The sequence below is a fragment of the Arachis hypogaea genome, chromosome 13 (assembly GCF_003086295.3).
Source record: "Arachis hypogaea cultivar Tifrunner chromosome 13, arahy.Tifrunner.gnm2.J5K5, whole genome shotgun sequence".
Classification (NCBI taxonomy): domain Eukaryota; kingdom Viridiplantae; phylum Streptophyta; class Magnoliopsida; order Fabales; family Fabaceae; genus Arachis; species Arachis hypogaea.
This window is the reverse complement of record NC_092048.1, coordinates 10,844,553-10,862,013: the sequence shown is the minus strand read 5'-3', so window position 1 is coordinate 10,862,013 and position 17,461 is coordinate 10,844,553. Positions and strand designations below refer to the sequence as shown.

Below are 17,461 nucleotides of genomic sequence, written 5' to 3'. Positions count from 1 at the left end.
ATTAAATTTATATTATTAATCGTAATAATTTATTAAACTCAATTACTACTAATACTAATACCAATAACAATATCTAATATGTACAGATCTTATTCTCATTCTCCTTCTTCTTTCATTCACATTCATTCATTCTTTCTTTCATTATTTCATTTCAGTTTAACTAATAATCATAAAAAAACCCAAATCAAGAGTAAAAACTTATCATTATTTCATACATACATACATGACTAATCCTCATTTTAATCTCTATTTTTAGCCACCTAACAATAAAATCATACACATATACATGATTAATCTCTACTTAGTGCCATTATAATATATATTGCTAATAAAATCTAATATTATCACTATTATTATTATTATTAAATCAAATTATTAAAAAATAAAAACTTACATAATTAAGATGCATGCCCAAGATAATTAACAATATAAAATTCTGGTTGATTTACTTTTTTAATTTTTGGTCTTTTTGACATTTTTTTCCAAATTTTTCGGAGCTTTGTTATGGTCCAACAATGATGAATAATGAAAAAAGTGGTGAGGTTGGGGAGCATGAAGAAAGGGATATGGGAGTGAAGGAGATGTCTGCTGGGAGGGGAGGGAACACTCGTGTTTGGGGTATAGTCATACGAAGCCAACCAAGGAAGCCATCTGCATGCACGCCACGTGGAGGAAAGACGCAAATTGGACCCACCGATTTGTGCACCGTCCGATTTGTAAAATCGGACCGTCTGATTTCAATTCTCTTAATCGGTCCGTCTGATTACTTCTACACAGCCATCACAATTCGGTGATACACCATAAACCTAGATATTCCTGTTATACACCATCATTCCCTCCATATCAAAATTAAAAAACTCGACACTTGTATGAGGGATTGTTTGTTGAAAGTTATGTAAATTGTTACTGTTTATTATGATTTTTTATTTTTGTGTACTATGAGTATTTTTGCAATTAAAGCATATTATTATACAGTTATAAGTTAATGTGATCTAACACGATACCAAAATTTGGATGCAATTGGAATTTTTACTTTGAACAAGCCATCTTGAAAAATTTTTTATGGGAGCCAAACATATAATTAAGATATAAATTGTGTCATGAAATTAATTTTTTTTCAAAAACTTAAATTCATATGTAAATTATTTATGTTCAAATTAAAAGTATTAATATTTTTTATCTTTCAATCATTATAACTTCATAATTATAGAATTGTAATAAATTATATAAAAAAATAGAAATTATAATTAACATAATAACATCTAAAATTACAATAAATAGATATGTTTGTTTTTAATTTCTAAATTAATTTTTCTAAAAAATATTAAAAATCGATAAAAAAATATAAAATGATAAACTTAAAATTTAGCAAAAGCTCTTTTTTTTTTTTAAATTTTATGATATCACCTATTCTATTGTACAACACAGTTTGACAATAACATAGAAAATTAAAATATTACTAATTAGACTTATTTTAATAAACACTACTCATGGACTAAATCATGTGGAATTAGTTTATCTATTTTATAATTTAGTTAAAAAATATTGTTGTATTATAAAAGATTAAAATTACTAAAATAATATGAAATCATTTGTTAATATTATTTATTATTTTATAATTAGATTTTATTTAATAAAATCATTATAATTTAAAATTATTAGCTTGCCTTTTTAATTATAAACTTAAGAAATATTATTTATAATTATAATATAAAATCAAGATATAAATAAATAAATAAAAGTAAAAGTAAAAGAATAAAGACGGATGACGTTAAAAAAAAAAGAAAGATATATATAATGGAAAAAAAAAAAAGAAAAAAATTGCTTGTAAGAAGACTTGAACTAAGAATCGGAGCAGTCACCAAAAAAGAACTAAGAATCGGAGCATTGTGAAATGACTTACAAGAAGAGTGAACACTAACTCAAACTTAAATTAGAAGCAAATGATATTTCTGTGTTCTTATATTCCTTTCAACTAATTCATGCATTTATATATAGGCAAAAGATGAAACTTTTTTGGATTGAAAACTAAAATAACTGTACAAATAATGAAATTTAATTTTAAATTTTTGAATTTAATTTATTGGTTTTATTGTTCATTTTGTTCCACATTATTTGGCACCCACTTTATAGTAAATGGATTGGTTAAAACATAACCACTAAACTTCATAATGTCTTTGAAACTTATAATCTTTAATATGTATTTTTCTTTATTTTTTGGTAATAAGAAAAAGTTTAGGGCCAGCAACTTTGTTAAATTCTGGCCAGCATGTAACCAGCAAAAAAATGTGAGTCATTGGATGAAATCTCACACTAATCTCACACCATTAAAACCATCATTGATGGCTACAAATTACAAAAGTTGCTGGCCCTAGCATTCCTCTTAAATTTATTCAACTAAGTGAAATCAATCCTGTTGCATACTTGAATAAAAATGAATGTACATCAAGTTCAAAAGTTCAGATGAATAAAAAATGATTCTTGGTTAAAATCATGAATATCATAAAAATATGGATCTAGCATCTCTAGCATTAATAGAGGATTAATAGAAGAATGAAGAAAAAACTGTCAAGAGATGTGAGAAATAACTATACTCACATTAGAAGCCGAATATTTTTGTAAAACTAAAATGAAGTAACAAATTCAGCTACTTGAATAAAACATTCACTTTTTTGAATTGTATGATGCTCCTTTTCAATATCCTCATAAATGGAATGCATCAAAATTAACACATATTAGTTTGACAAACTTAATGTATGTATGTTCCTTTGTTACAGATTGAAAAAGACGGGCTATTAACTTCGTTTGCACACATGCACGTGCATCAAGTAACGAAGTTCACAATAGGAGCAATGTACTTTTTGGTAATTCTACATTGCCTGAGCAGCTACCAAGTGTATGCGATGCCATTTTTCGACAACATTGAATTCAAAATCACAGCCAGAAAGAACAACAAGTGTCCAAGGTGGGTCAGAACATGCATTCGTCTTTTCTTTGGAGGATTAACCTTCTTTGTAGCCGTGGCGTTCCCCTTCCTACCATCACTGTCACTTCTTCTTGGTGGAATCGCATTCGTGCCAGTGTCTTATGCATACCCATGTTTTATGTGGGTGGCCATTAAGAAACCTCGTACGAGAAGCTTCGCTTGGTGCTTCAACGTTGTTCTTGGTTGCTTAGGAATGCTTATTGTTGCTATCTCAATGCCAATTTTTTCAAACCGTAATTAATAACATGAACCGATTTAATTAATTAATTAATTAAACTAGCACAATTAAGTTAAGAAATTGAAGGTTAATTGTTAATTAATTAATAACCAATATATAGTTTGTCCATTGTTATTATTCATTGGTTTCTCAAATGAAAGAAGAATCGCGTTACAGAGCAGACTTTAGATCATTTTTGATGTCTGTGTGTACACAAAAATACAATTCTGACTTCTGAGTATGTAAATATATTAAAGTTTGAATAGCTGTTTGTAGTGCTATTCAATCTATCAGAATGTCAAAATTATTTTGAAATGGTTATATATGATACACCATTCCCCTGTTTAGTGGGATATGCACGACTCGTGAAGTAGCATTTTTATTTTTATATATAGATATATATGTTTTCTATGATACAAAACAAAAAATTAATCATAGTTTAGCGAATAAAAATTGTGTATAAGGATTCTTTATAGCGAGAACGAAAATACTAATAAGTTCGACTTTTATTTTAGCCATTTTAAAATATTTCTGAAGGTGTGATGGTCTGATGGACACATTTCGATCAACTTGATTCGAACTAGTTCGCTTGCACTCATTCTGTTCGAATTTAATAATTATGGTAATAGAAGCGTATAAATATAAAAAGTAATAAGTTTTAAAAAAATCGTGTTAACAAAAGTGTATCCTCGTTATATATAGTTTTAAATTTCGATATGCAATTGTTTAAAAGGTTTATATTATTATCCAATTAAATATCCAAAATTAATTAGTTACTTTTGTTAATATAAAATTTAGTTATATTAATTTTTTTTGTTGGACTTGAGTTATATTATATTAACTTGTTTGGGTTGAAAATTAAATTTCTCGTATCTCACCCGCCACTCTACACTCTACTCTTTCCCTTTTTTTTGGACTTCTCTACTTTCAAAAACTTGTAATCCATGGTAAGAATCAAGCCCAAACTAATATACCAACTAAAATCTCGAGTTATTCATCGAATTTCGACTACAAAAACTGACATGAATAGTTTCTTTTAATGTTTATGTCATCTTGCTAATTTCATAGAACAAACCATCATATAGCTCATGCAGAGTGCATCAGAGAACTACATTTTATCTTTGTTGGGCTTGTTTTCCCTCCTCTGTGAAGTCCAAGTTCAAATTGTGAAGGTGTCTCTTTAGTCTTTACACTCAAGTGTCAATATCCTAATCAGATTTTAGAGGTTATTGAGAGAGTGAGAGAGCAGTCATAGAGTGAAAGAAAAGAGAGAAAATAGAATTGTCCACCTAAAATTTAGACTTTAGGTTCGTCTCCTTTGGTTCTTTATTATGGATAGTGGAAATGTTGATTTGAGAAATGTAGGGGGGGGGGGGGGGGGAATTGGGAAAAATTGGCAGAGCACACACAGCAGCTTTTTTTTAGGTATTTTTTCCATTTTTTTTGCTTCTCATTTGGCTAGTGAAACTTCCTTTTTGTCTGGACAACTGATTATTTTTATCTCTTATATTAAAAGAATTTTTTTAACAGATCTTAGTATGTTCTTATTATTGCTTTACTTAATATATTTACTTATTATTGATAGTTGCTTTCGTATTGTGTTGAGAGTAGTTCCATATTATTTTTGTGTAGATATTTATATTGTTTCTGGCTTTCTGCTGCTGAGTTCTATCATCCTGGTCTTCATCTCTATTCTATTAAGAATTTAACACACATTTATCAGTTTCTGTCAATAATTCGTCAACATTATAAACATGGACTGCATTTTTAGAAACAAACAACATCCAATTGAACACACGATTTACACTAAAATTGGCACGACAAGTTCTAGTAACAGAGTCAATGGGTAACAAAAAAAAATAAAGATCGATATCTTTACACGCGAGAGAGACGCCCAAGGAGAAGAGAATTAAATCAATCGTAGAGACATGAATGGATCAAGTGAAGAGGTTTTCCAAGTTTGTTACCATGCAAGGTGACCGGACATCGGATTCTTGTGTAGAATTTGGACTTGACCAATCTTCCGAGGATATAAGCCCTTGATCTCACCACAAATGTGAGGTTTAATGGCAATGCAACACTCTCCATGTGCTGTTTCGTGTCACCGAGAACCGACACCCCGCCGTAGAGTGGAATCTGGTGGCCTAACACCACTACCACTTGCTTCCTCTGACTCTTCCTGTGCTGATAGAACTTCTGCATCTGTTATATCATTCCATTGGCAAGAGTCATTTTCATAGGTAACAGCAATTGATCATGTATTCTTTGTTGTATTAACAAAATCAAAGGATATGGATGAAGACAATGTTAGACAGATTAGTTGATTCAAAATAGTTAACTATAGAAGTGCATGATGTCCTTCCATAGAGAGGGCTAAAGCAACAAACTAATAAGTGTAGATACTTCAATATAATCTCATATAAAGTAGTTTATTTTAGATACTTTAACACTATCTCAACAAGAGTGGAGAAAATTACTTAATCTGAGTTATGGCACTTTACATTGGAACTCAAATCCAAATCCAATAACACCATGATATTGTAATCCAGAAATGGGAATGTGAAGAAGTTGAAGACCCTTATAGTTAACACTGAAGAGAAATAATAATAATAACATTAATAATTTAATTTTGATATTATAAAATAATTTTATTATTCATACATCCAATTACATATTGTCATGTTAGTAAAATAACTATCTTTTAGATTGAATGAGTGAATGATCATCAGAAAATCAGATGTAATCATCCGACAAACAAATGTGACTCGTATCAAAATTAAACTCTAATAATAATAACAATAATAAAGAGCTTTTAAAATAAAAAAATTATAACTGAATAAAATAAGAAATTAACCAATATTAAATTTATAAATACTATCACGTGAGTTCTATTATCTTCATTTAGGTTATGTTTGATTGAAGGTAAAATGGAAGGAAAGAAAAAGGAAGAAAGAAAATGGCAAGAAAAAATGATTATTTTTCATTATTTGGTTGAAAAAAATTAAAGAGAAAGAAAAATGGATGGAAAAAATCTGGTGGAATCCATCAATTTTTTTCTCTCTAATATTAGAAAAAAAATAGAAAGAAAACTAATTTTTCTTTTTCTACTTCCAATACTACCCTTTTACTTTTTTAATATATTTTATAATATAAAAATAAAATTATCTTTTTATAACATTTCTTTCTTTCTTATTTTCCTTCCATCCAAATACATCTAAAAAAAATAAAAATTCACTTAATTTCTTTCCTTTTCTTCTCTTTCTTTTCTTTCTATTTCCTTCCTCTCTATTTCTTTATTAATTTGCACTTTAGAGGAGTTTAATAATAATAAGAGTAGGAATGTCTGTGGGTAATTGGAATGGGGCCTGTCTTTATGGCCTAGTGTAGTGTAATCAAATTAATAGTGGTGTATCCTAATTCCTATTAAAATGGGCGTGAAACCCACGTGAAAGAGAGAGAAAGGTGCGTGTAGGATTTGATGAAGAGAAAGGAATCAATTTTTTTCCAAGCAAAACATAACCAATGACAAGTAGGTCCCCCACAACTAGGTTAAAGGATGAATCCAGAAGAAGGAGAAGGAAAAGCAGGCTTTTTAGTTTTTATTCAGTAAACAAAAAAGCCAACAAAAGAGAACCAATCAAACAGAACCCTTCTTCAGTATGTCTGTGTTCCCCAATACACTCCTCTGCTCTCTATTGCCCCATGCCCCATGCCCCTCCCAAACGGCCCCTTCCAATCTCTATACTCTAAAGTCAATCAAGAAATTATAATAATAATAATAATAATAAATATTAATATATGATACCTGGCCGGAGGCTAGTTTGAGTTGATAATAGTTGAGCTGAAGAGGGGTGGAGGTGACGTGGACGCCGAAAAAGGTGGCAGGGTTTCTGTATGAGATCCTCACCGTTGAGTTCAATGACAGCATATCCGTTGGCACCCCCGTTCCGTCGTTCCCAGATTGTACATTCAGATTCCAGAACACCATGTTCTGCATTTTCTTTATTAATAAATATTCTTATCCAAACTCCAAATAACTAAGCACTAGCACAAGGGAACACACAAACAATGATCGCATTTAGGCCCCACAAATATTATTATTCAATTCAGAAACTCATGATTTGCATTATTCAAACCCCAACAACAACGGAACTACATTAAATCAAAGTTAAAAAGGAATGCAGGGCCAGAGGGAAGGTCAATTCGGTAATTACACACTCCATAATGTCTCTCACCAGCTGAAAACTTTACTGAAAGTAAGTGGTAACCTCAATGCATGAATCATGAATCACTCGTACACAAGAATTTTACACAAAATGTAAAAACAGCGAGTCACAACTCGGATGAAACCACCGAGTCAACTCGGAGAAAATGAAGGTTTCGTTTGTTGGTTACCGTAACGGTGACGCGAGGCTTGTAACTCTTGCTGGCACCCCAAAGGATAAGAGAGAACGCGGAGAACAGGACCACGAAGAGGAGGAAGAAGCAGAAGTAGAGGCGGATGTTACGGCCGGAGTCATCATATGCGTCGTCGTCGTCGTCGTCGTCGTCACCGGCGGCTTCGGAATCGTGGCGGCTGAGCTTCTTCCAGGGTGCGAAGGAGGAGGAGGTGTGGTGGTGGTGGTGAGGGTGGCGGCTAGGGTTCTTGAGAGAGGCGGAGAAACGAGAGGTGGAGGACTCGCGGGAATGGTGGACGGGGGAGCAGACATAGTAGTGGTGGTGGTGCTGCGGTGATGCGGCGGGGGAGGAGCCGTACGACATCTTCTCGATGACGTCATGGTTGGATGGGCTTTGGACGTAGTACAGTGGACGGCGTGGAGATCGCGGTGGCGACGATGTTGATTGGTCGATGCTTACGTCGGAGTCGGATTTCGTGTGCATTCTAACTCCTCCCATTGTTTTCTTCTTCTTCTTTGTGTGTGTTTTTTGCTTTGCGTGTGCTTTTATGAGTTATGAACAGAGCCTGTCACAGTCGCAGAGATACACAGAAGTGGAAAATGAAGAGAGAATGGAAGCTTTTTAATTGTTTTAAATATACTTTACAAAACGGTCACATATTATCAAAGGTTACTACACTAAATATTCAACTTAATTAGCCCTTTCTCCTCTTAATTAATTAAGACAAGACAAATATAATTTTTTTCACCATATCCCTCTGTCCGGCTGGCTAACAGATTACTATATATGCAAAATATAATTCCAATGCTCTAGAATTATTTAAGTTGACTAATAATATAATTTTTAAATTAATTTAATTAGTTAATTAAGAGAAATATAAATAATAAAATAAAAATTTACGTGTATTTATTTTTATATAAAGTTGATATTTAAAAATTATTTAATTAAATTATTATTTAATAATTTTTAACTATTAATTTTATACAATAAAAATACTATGTGTGTTTACTTAATAACAATATTTTTTATTAATATTAACTAATAATCAATATTTTATTTTTATATTATCAAAATTTAAAATTTAAGATTTATAATTTAATATTTAATTTTTAATTTTTAATATTTAAAATTGTCTAAGTGTTAATAAAAAATGATACATTTTATTGATCATATAAAATTTTACATCAATTAATTAATTAATTAATTTCTCCTAATTTTAAGTTATAAGGAAAACTACACAGAATAAAATTTAGCTTTCATTGTTTACTAACTTCCAACTAATCATGGACCAATGTAGATAACTTTATGCCTGAAAGGATTTTGAAGATGATAAATTTTAAAGTTATTATAAAGGTTCAACTTTACTGTTTTCAAACTTCCAAGTAAAAAAGGGTTTTACGGCAGTTTAATCAATTCGGTTTTATTAGGTTGACAATGATTTTCATAAACAATATAAATAATATATTTTAGAATTAATTTAATAAAATAAAAATACATTACACTCATACAAAAATTATAAATAAAAAAAATTATTATATATATAATTATATTATTTATTAAATTTATTGTCTCTCTATATTTTTTTTAATCTAATAGTTTTGGGAAAATTATAAGTAATAATAATGTGTGACTGTTAGAAGTTTAAAGAATATCAGTTATTTTGGTAAGTTTTAATTTAGTAATACAATGAAAAAGGTTTACATTATCAATTGAACGAAATTAAGTTTATATTCACAAAATATATTTTTTATATCACAAAAGTTTTTAAATGTTAATTTTATTTATAGAAAGCTGTGAATTTATATAGATAAAAACGATCATTTATTTATTTATTTGTACAAAATTAATTTTATTAATTCATATATGTTAACACTTAAAACTTTTATTAATAAAAATAAAAATTTATGTATTTGTAAAAATAATTATGTTAGATCTATATTAAAATGAACTATTTATATAAAAATATATAATAATTGATTTTATTTTTTAATGTAAATAGAATTTTCGTCATAGAAGGTGTACCCTTTTTGTGCTGTTGCGTTGAAAAATTTGTTTGAACGCGTTGGCAATGAATATATTTATGGCTTTATTTATAGCATATCTCCTCTTACTCAATCTGATAATTTCTTGTATAGTAGGCCAATTTATTTGGAAAGATGGCTTCCGCAAATATATCATTTATTTACTTCTTTGTTAAAATTCTCTGGCTTATTATTTTGCTTTTTCAAGTCCATTCTTTATACCTCGTCACAAATTTAAAAACCATATCATTTATGCAAAAGAAATATTAATTTTCTTCGTTAAGTACATATTAAATATTCTTAAATTTTGGTATTTTAATATTAGTAGTACAATCTTTGGTGGATTGGGGTTTATCACGCAATTCCAAACACTCAAATTCTTTGGTGATTTGTGGGAAGCAGAGATAGGCGCACTAAACTCGAAGGTTTTACCTTCCTCGTGTATCTGACTTATTTTGTTTTGTGTGAGTGACTTATTTCTTAAGCTACGTTTTTCCTTTGTCCTCTCTTTCCGAGTGAGTGGTTGAATACTTGAATTGAAATAGAATTAGAGTTGATATATAGGCTTCAAGGGTTATGGGTGGGATAGGACACTAATTCACCCTAAAAAGAAAATATTCTTAATAAATAAATACCTTTGTGGAGTTTAAGAATGCATGATCAAAAAGGAGTGTGGGGCCAAATTTCATGCGTTTTTGTTTTGGGTGACAAATTTTCATGCATTAAAAGACATGAAGGTTTTAGTCTTGGTTTGCGGATTTGCGCAGGCAGTAGTGAGTCTAAGATTTTTTTTTTTTCATAGTATCTTTTAGTTTAACATATTAAAGACTATTTTATTATAAATTTAATTTTTATATAAAAATTTTATTAATTAATAAATTATTACATATATAATATATGATATAAATTTTAATATTTATTTAAATAGACGAAAAAAATAATTATTCAATTAATCTAAATTAGTTGTCTAGAACGCTCTTCGTAAGGACACTAACATGGAAAGTGGTCCCATTGTTTCCATTAGGATAGGGCTTTGGGTGAGGTTGTGGACCCTCCTTCCATTCTCAACGTTTGATTATTGGGCTCACAAGTCAACAAAATTAGCCCACAGTGAATGGTTTTCAGAATTCTTTATGAAGCAAAGGCTTATACTAGTCCTTGCCTCCTTGGGTACCAAAATCGAGGGCCTAGTACACTAGTACTAGCCTCCGCTTTTGGATCACATGGAAACCAGAGATGGATTAAATATGTGATCCCTTGAAGACAGAAATATGCAGGTGACATGAATTTTGTTTTATAATATTTTTTAATTTCGTTATATTTTTATATCTTTTTTATTTTAAAATGAAGTGTTATCAAATAGAAAATAATGTGATATTAATTTTCGCCATATTTATTAAGTATTATCAAATGATAGTCATTATGGTAGACAAAAATATCTTCTAATTTTTTTTTTTTGGTGACTAAATATCTTCTAATTTACTCACAAGCAAAATATTTTCAAAATATTTAAAAAAATAATAAAAATATTTAAATTAAATATATTTTTTTAAATAAAAAATATATTTCTTAAAAAAAATTTGTGATTTTATATTAAATGGATTTTTTTTTGTATTTTTTCTGAATGACCAAAATCATTTCTAAAAAACAAAAAAAATTAAACTTTGAATTTTGGTCTTTTATTGCATAAATTTTTAAATAGTTATTTAAATATTTTTTAAAATTTCAAATAAAAAAACAAATATTCTGCTAAATACAAAATTCATTTATCATTTATTAAAAAAATTATATATTTTTCAATTTTTTTCACATTTTAGAATATTTTTATCATTGGTAAATTTAGAAAGTCTTTGTATCAGTAATTTGATAATTCAAATTGAGGGTGCTTTTGGTATATAAATAATAAATCACTTGCTGCTTAGATGGAAAATGCCAAACTAAATACAACAACATTTTCCCATGATTTTCTTTATCGAGCAGAGCACAGAAAGTCAGAAACCACCAATACCGGCAACACAAATTCCTGCTGGATGAGCTGTCAAAACAGCTGTTCATACTTCATATTCTTCTTTTCTAATTCTTTTTCGTTGTTGGTTAATTTGTGGTCTAAAGTCTAAGTTCTGAACATCTAACATCATACTCTGTCAAAATCTAGATAAAATTTAAGCAAATATGAATATGGTTTGTAGTTTCTTTAAAAATAACATGGTCACTACCATTTAATCAGCAAAGCAACTAGTAAAATTTGCATTATTAGATCATGTAATTTTAGAAACGAAACAATTATGCCAATCACAGGCTGTCCTGATTCGAAAACACCACTTCAGGCCCATTACTCGGAATAGGCCCATTACTAATTTGGGCCTGACCATTACTACTTAACTCAAACTCCTTAACGAGTTCAGGATCCACATTCTCCTCAGGCTCCCAAGTGGGCTCATCCATATCAGCCCACTTAACTAAAAACTCCGGTCTCCCTTCATCGCCGACCCTTTTCCCAAGCACCGCCTCCGCCACCGCGTACTCAAGGCCAGCTTCGTAATCCCTAACCAGATCCTCCGCCACAAACCTCGCCTTCACCCACTCGTTGGCGCCACCATCCTTCCACCGCACAAGGTACTCCAAATTCTCACCCTTCCCCCTCCGCTCAATAATCTCCTCCACCTCCGCGAACTCGAAAACCGCGCCTTCCAAAACCCTAACCACCCCTTCCAACCCAATCCTCCTCCCAAACTGCATCGGATTCCCTTTCGGCGTCGCCTTCAGAAGCTCCCTCGCCAGATCCAGCGCCGTTCTCCCTCGATCGTCCTCCCCTTCCGGATCCGCACCGAGGTCCAGGAGAAGCTTCGCGACGCCGGGCCTCACGTAGCCCGCCGCCATGTGGAGAGCGGTGAGGCCGCCGGCGTTGTCGCGGTGGTCGACATCGGCGCCGGACTCCGCGAGGAGGCGGACGCAGGGCTCAGAACCCAGTCCAGCGACGAAGAGGAGGGCAGTGCGGCCGTCTGAGTCGACGGCGTTGACGTCCCGACCATCATCGGAGTCGAGGATTTGACGGAGTGCGTCGTGGTCGGCTTTCTTAGCTGCGGTCCACCAGGGAGACTCGTATTCGGAGAGGACGTCTTTGGCTATGAAGTCAGAGGGGACCCAGGAAGGGGCATGACCGTCTTTCCACTCTATGAGGTACTCCATTCCAGTGGCACCTTCGAGGGCTCTGCTTCCGATGATTTTCTTGACCTCGCCGTAGGATTCATCTTCGGTGGGAGTTGGCTGGCTCTGGTTTTGGAGTGCGGAGAGAGGAGGGAGGTGGACGTGGTTGGTTTTGTGGCGGAAGGGGAGGTGGTGGGTGGAAGAGAAGGGTTGTTTGAGAGTGGGAAGAAGTTTGAGGTGAGAAGCTGGATTAGCGGCGAATAAAACAGCTTCCATTAAAGGTGGTTAATGGTGTAATTGGTTTACGGTGGTTTGTTGAATATGTGGCAGTGGCATGGTGAGTGAGTGTAGGAGCAAGGGGTTTGGAGTGTCCGAAGAAGATAAGGAATTACATCCAGTTCATGATTTCCATTGGATAAGACTTGAGTCAAGACTTAAGAGTGTTCTAGTTTATTTTTCTAAAAATAAAAAATAAAAGACACTCAAAAAATTTAAGCGATTGGCATGTAAATTTTTTTTTTAAAAAAAATCAAAGATAGATATTTATTAAAATAAATATGGCAGTATAGTGATATATGAATTATTAAGTAATTCCTGTTACTTATTTTTTCTTCTATTCTAATTTAAATAAAACAAAATGATAAATAGACATTGCAGTATAGTGATATATGAATCGTTTTTTTTTTTCTTCTTTTCTATTATTAGATACACATGAATGGAAGTGTAAAAATATGGAGTCTCTATTGACCAGTTTTAATTGTGAGTAGTGAGGACGCTTTTGAATGGTTTATTGAGAATTAGAAGGTTTATAATAGTTTTGGAATTGTTTGATGAGTGGGTGAACGTGGATATTGGACCTGATTCTTATACTTGTTCGGCTGGATTGCAGCTTTTTAATGAAATGATTGAATTGGCTAGTAGATGGGTTAAGAAAGCAAGGAAAGGTTGATGATGCTTATAATTTGGTTGTTCAGGTAAGCAGATTTGGTTTTCTGCCAAATTTGTTTGCTTGTAATGCATTAATCAAAGCTTTGTGCAAACGAGGAGATTTGGATAAATCAGAGTCGCTTTATAATATGTGTCCGGTGAACTTGCATCCCAACGATATTACTTATTCTATTCTGATTGATTCCTTTTGCAGAAGGGGAAGGTTTGATAGAATGATAGAGGCTGGCATAGCAGAAACTGTATATGCATACAACTCCATGATAAATGGCCAATGCATGTTTGGTCATTTGAGTGCCGCCGAGTCTTTGTTCGCTCGGATGATCAATAAAGGTTTGAAGCCTACTGTGACAACCTTTACGCCGTTGATTAGTACATATTGCAAAGATCTACAACTACGAAAAGCATTCCAACTGTATGCCCCAAATGTGTATACCTTCACTGCGCTTATTTCTGGGTTTTGCAGTGCAAATAATATGGCTGAAGCATCCAAACTTTTTGTTGAAATGGTGGAAAAGAAAATCACCCCAAATGAGGTAACATATAATGTTATGATTGAAGGGTATTGTAGGAGTGGTAAAATTGACAAGGCGTTTGAATTACTTGATGAGATGCTTCAGAAAGGCCCTGTTCCGGACACATATACCTACAGACCTCTTATCAGTGGCCTTTGTTCTGCTGGCAGGGTTTCAGATGCTAAAAATTTTGTTGATGTTCTACACAAACAGGACCGTAAATTAAACGAGATGTGCTATAGCGCACTTCTACATGGTTATTGCCGGGAAGGTAGATTGGTGGAGGCGTTGAGTGCTGCTTCTGAGATGATTCAAAGAGGAATCAATTTAGATTTGGTTTGCCATGCTGTTCTCATCCACGGTTCACTGAAGCAACTAGATAGGAAAACACTATTTGGTCTCTTAAAACAGATGCAGGATCATGGTTTGAAACCTGATAATGTAATATATACAAGTATGATCATGTAATATATACTAGAGATAAGCTGGCCCTTCAAGGGTATGTTATTTAATTTAAGATCATTTAGACAAATTAATTTGAGTTATAAATAACATAAATAATGTTAGATTATTTAAAAAATGATCTACACTTTTATAGAATAATTAGTTAGAAATTAGGAAAATGTTATTTTATTTCTATATTTGATAAAACCTATTAAATATAGAAATAACAAAATATATTTAGTTTTAGTTCTCACAGAATAATTAAATATATATTTTGTTACCATAATGCATTAATGCTTATCCATGCGTTCTGATTTTTCTTTAATCTCGGTATTCGCTGCTGCCGTTGATTTCTACGGCGAAAGTGGTTTCTCTTTCACGTATACCGCCGCTGCCGTGGCTAGGGTTAGCAACAGTGTGATTGAAAGGAAGAAGCAGCTTTTCAGATGGGCGCAGTATACATCGCCCGCTTTCGTTTTTGTGAACGGGAAGATGTGATGGAGACCGCTGTAGGAACCGGCGGCGTATTCTAGGACGTTTCCAACTCCCACGAAGAACGAGAAGCCAGCATTGGCTGTCCGCATTTTTCATTGGTCTCCAGTGGCGAGGTTCGCAAGGAGTGCCTGGCATGGAGTTTGAAGCATGTTGTTCGCAGCGTCGAGGATCCAGAACCCAACCACGAAGATGGCAATGGCGCACGGGCGGGCCTTCTTCTCGAGCGAGTCACCAAACATGTGTCCCATGTCAGCAGCTTAGCCTATAAGTAGCACCACAACGGCGACCGCTAAGGCACCGACAGCAATGAAAGGCCGTCGTCGTCCAAACCGCGACGTGCTACGGTCACTATAGTAGCCTACTATGGGCTGCACGAGTATCCCACTTGTTGGTCCGTAAAATAAGATGTAAGTTGCGGAACCGTGTGGGATACCAAGGAGGTGGACGTAGCGTGTCAGCAAGGATAGCTGTAAAGCCCATCCAAACTAAACACAGACGGCGATAGACACCACGACGATGATCTGACGTAGAAGACTTGGCTTCGGTGGTAGTGCGGACTGGTTCTCTACGATGAGAGAAAGGAACTCCATTGTGTGTTTGTGAATTGTGTGTGACGTGTGTTTGAAACTTTCAATTCAAGTAGTGTGTGTGTGTGTTTGTGAATTGTGTGTTATGGTGTGGAGTTCAGGGGAAGGGGTGTGAGAGTTTTTATAATAGAAGAGGGAGGGAGAGGGTATGTTATTTAATTTAAGATCATTTAGACAAATTAATTTGAGTTATAAATAACATAAACAAGGTTAGATTATTTAAAAAATGATCTACACTTTTATAGAATAATTAGTTAGAAATTAGAAAAATGTTATTTTATTTCTATATTTGATAAAGACTATTAAATATAGAAATAACAAAATATATTTAGTTTTAGTTCTCACAGAATAATTAAATATACATCTTGTTACTATAATGCATTAATGCTTATCCATGCATTCTGATTTGCCTTTAATCTCGGCGTCAGCCGCCGCCGTTGATTTCTGCGGCGAGAGTGGTTTCACTTTCACGTAACCGCCACCGCCGTGGCCAGGGTTAGCAACAGCGTGATTAAAAGGAAGAAGCAGCTTTTCAGGTGGGCGCAGTATACATCGCCCGATTTCGTTCTTGTGAACGGGAAGATGTGATGGAGACCGCTGTAGGAACCGGCGGCGTATCCTAGGACGTTTCCCACCCCACGAAGAATGAGAAGCCAGCGTTGGCCGTCCGCATTTTCCGTTGGTCACCAGCGGCGAGGTTGGCGAGGAGTGCCCGACATGGAGCTTGAAGCATGTTGTTCGCAACGTCGAGGATCCAGAACCCGGCCATGAAGATGGCTATGGCGCGCGGGCGGGCCTTCTTCTCGAGCGAGTCACCAAACATCTGTCCCATGTCAGCAGCGTAGCCTATAAGTAGCACCACAATGGCGACCGCTAAGGCACCGACAGCAATGAAAGGCTGCCGTCGTCCAAACCGCGACGTGCAGCGGTCACTTTAGTAGCCTACTTTGGGCTGCACGAGCATCCCACTTATTGGTCCGCAAAATAAGATGTAAGCTGCGGAAGCGTGTGGGATACCAAGGAGGTGGACGTAGGGTGTCAACAAGGATAGCTGTAATGCCCATCCAAACTGAACACCTACGGCGATAGACGCCACAACAATGATCTGACGTAAAAGACTCGGTTTCGATAGTAGTGCGGACTGGTTCTCTACGTTAAGAGAAAGGAACTCCATTGTGTGTTTGAAAGAGTTTTAATTCAAGTACTGTGTGTGTGTTTGTGAATTGTGTGTTACGTGTGTTTGAAACTTTCAATTCAAGTAGTGTGTGTATGTGTGTGTGTGTTTGTGAGTTGAGTGTTACGGTGTGGAGTTCAAGGGAAGGGATGTGAGAGTTTTTATAATAAAAGAGGGAGGGAGAAGGATATTTTAATTAATTTAAGATCCTTTAGTCAAATTAATTCTAGTTAAAAATAACATAAACAAGGTTAGATTATTTAAAAAATGATCTACACTTTTATAGAATAATTAGTTAGAAATTAGGAAAATGTTATTTTATTTCTATATTTGATAAAGCCTATTAAATATAGAAATAACAAAATATATTTAGTTTTAGTTCTCACAGAATAATTAAATATACATTTTGTTACCATAATGTATTAATGCTTATCCATGCGTTCTGATTTGCCTTTAATCTCGGCGTCTGCCGCCGCCGTTAATTTCTGCGGCGAGAGTGGTTTCTCTTTCACGTATACCGCCACTGCCGTGG

At 33.8% G+C, this 17,461-nt stretch overlaps 3 protein-coding genes and 2 pseudogenes across 3 annotated transcripts; 1 reads left to right on the top strand and 4 right to left on the bottom strand.

The window, feature by feature from the left end:
* Positions 1 to 4,926: 4,926 nt before the first annotated feature.
* Positions 4,927 to 8,235, bottom strand: LOC112737151 (uncharacterized). The gene is made up of 3 exons (XM_025786922.3): positions 7,599 to 8,235; positions 7,009 to 7,194; positions 4,927 to 5,405 (listed from the first exon to the last, which is right to left on the bottom strand). The coding sequence occupies exons 1-3, from the start codon at positions 8,097 to 8,099 to the stop codon at positions 5,118 to 5,120; spliced, it is 975 nt and encodes a 324-aa protein (XP_025642707.1). The 5' UTR covers positions 8,100 to 8,235; the 3' UTR covers positions 4,927 to 5,117.
* A 3,605-nt stretch (positions 8,236 to 11,840) lies between these two features.
* On the bottom strand, positions 11,841 to 14,755 carry LOC112737149 (signal recognition particle 43 kDa protein, chloroplastic). The gene has a single exon (XM_025786919.3). The coding sequence runs from the start codon at positions 13,043 to 13,045 to the stop codon at positions 11,915 to 11,917; it is 1,131 nt and encodes a 376-aa protein (XP_025642704.1). The 5' UTR covers positions 13,046 to 14,755; the 3' UTR covers positions 11,841 to 11,914.
* LOC112737150 (uncharacterized) lies at positions 13,440 to 14,743 on the top strand. The gene is made up of 2 exons (XM_025786920.2): positions 13,440 to 13,743; positions 13,911 to 14,743. Exons 1-2 carry the CDS (start codon positions 13,718 to 13,720, stop codon positions 14,695 to 14,697), a joined length of 813 nt encoding a protein of 270 aa, XP_025642705.1. The 5' UTR covers positions 13,440 to 13,717; the 3' UTR covers positions 14,698 to 14,743.
* A 271-nt stretch (positions 14,756 to 15,026) lies between the features above and the next one.
* LOC112732624 (sucrose transport protein SUC5-like) lies at positions 15,027 to 15,758 on the bottom strand (annotated as a pseudogene).
* A 378-nt stretch (positions 15,759 to 16,136) lies between these two features.
* LOC112732623 (sucrose transport protein SUC5-like) lies at positions 16,137 to 16,929 on the bottom strand (annotated as a pseudogene).
* Positions 16,930 to 17,461: the final 532 nt, after the last annotated feature.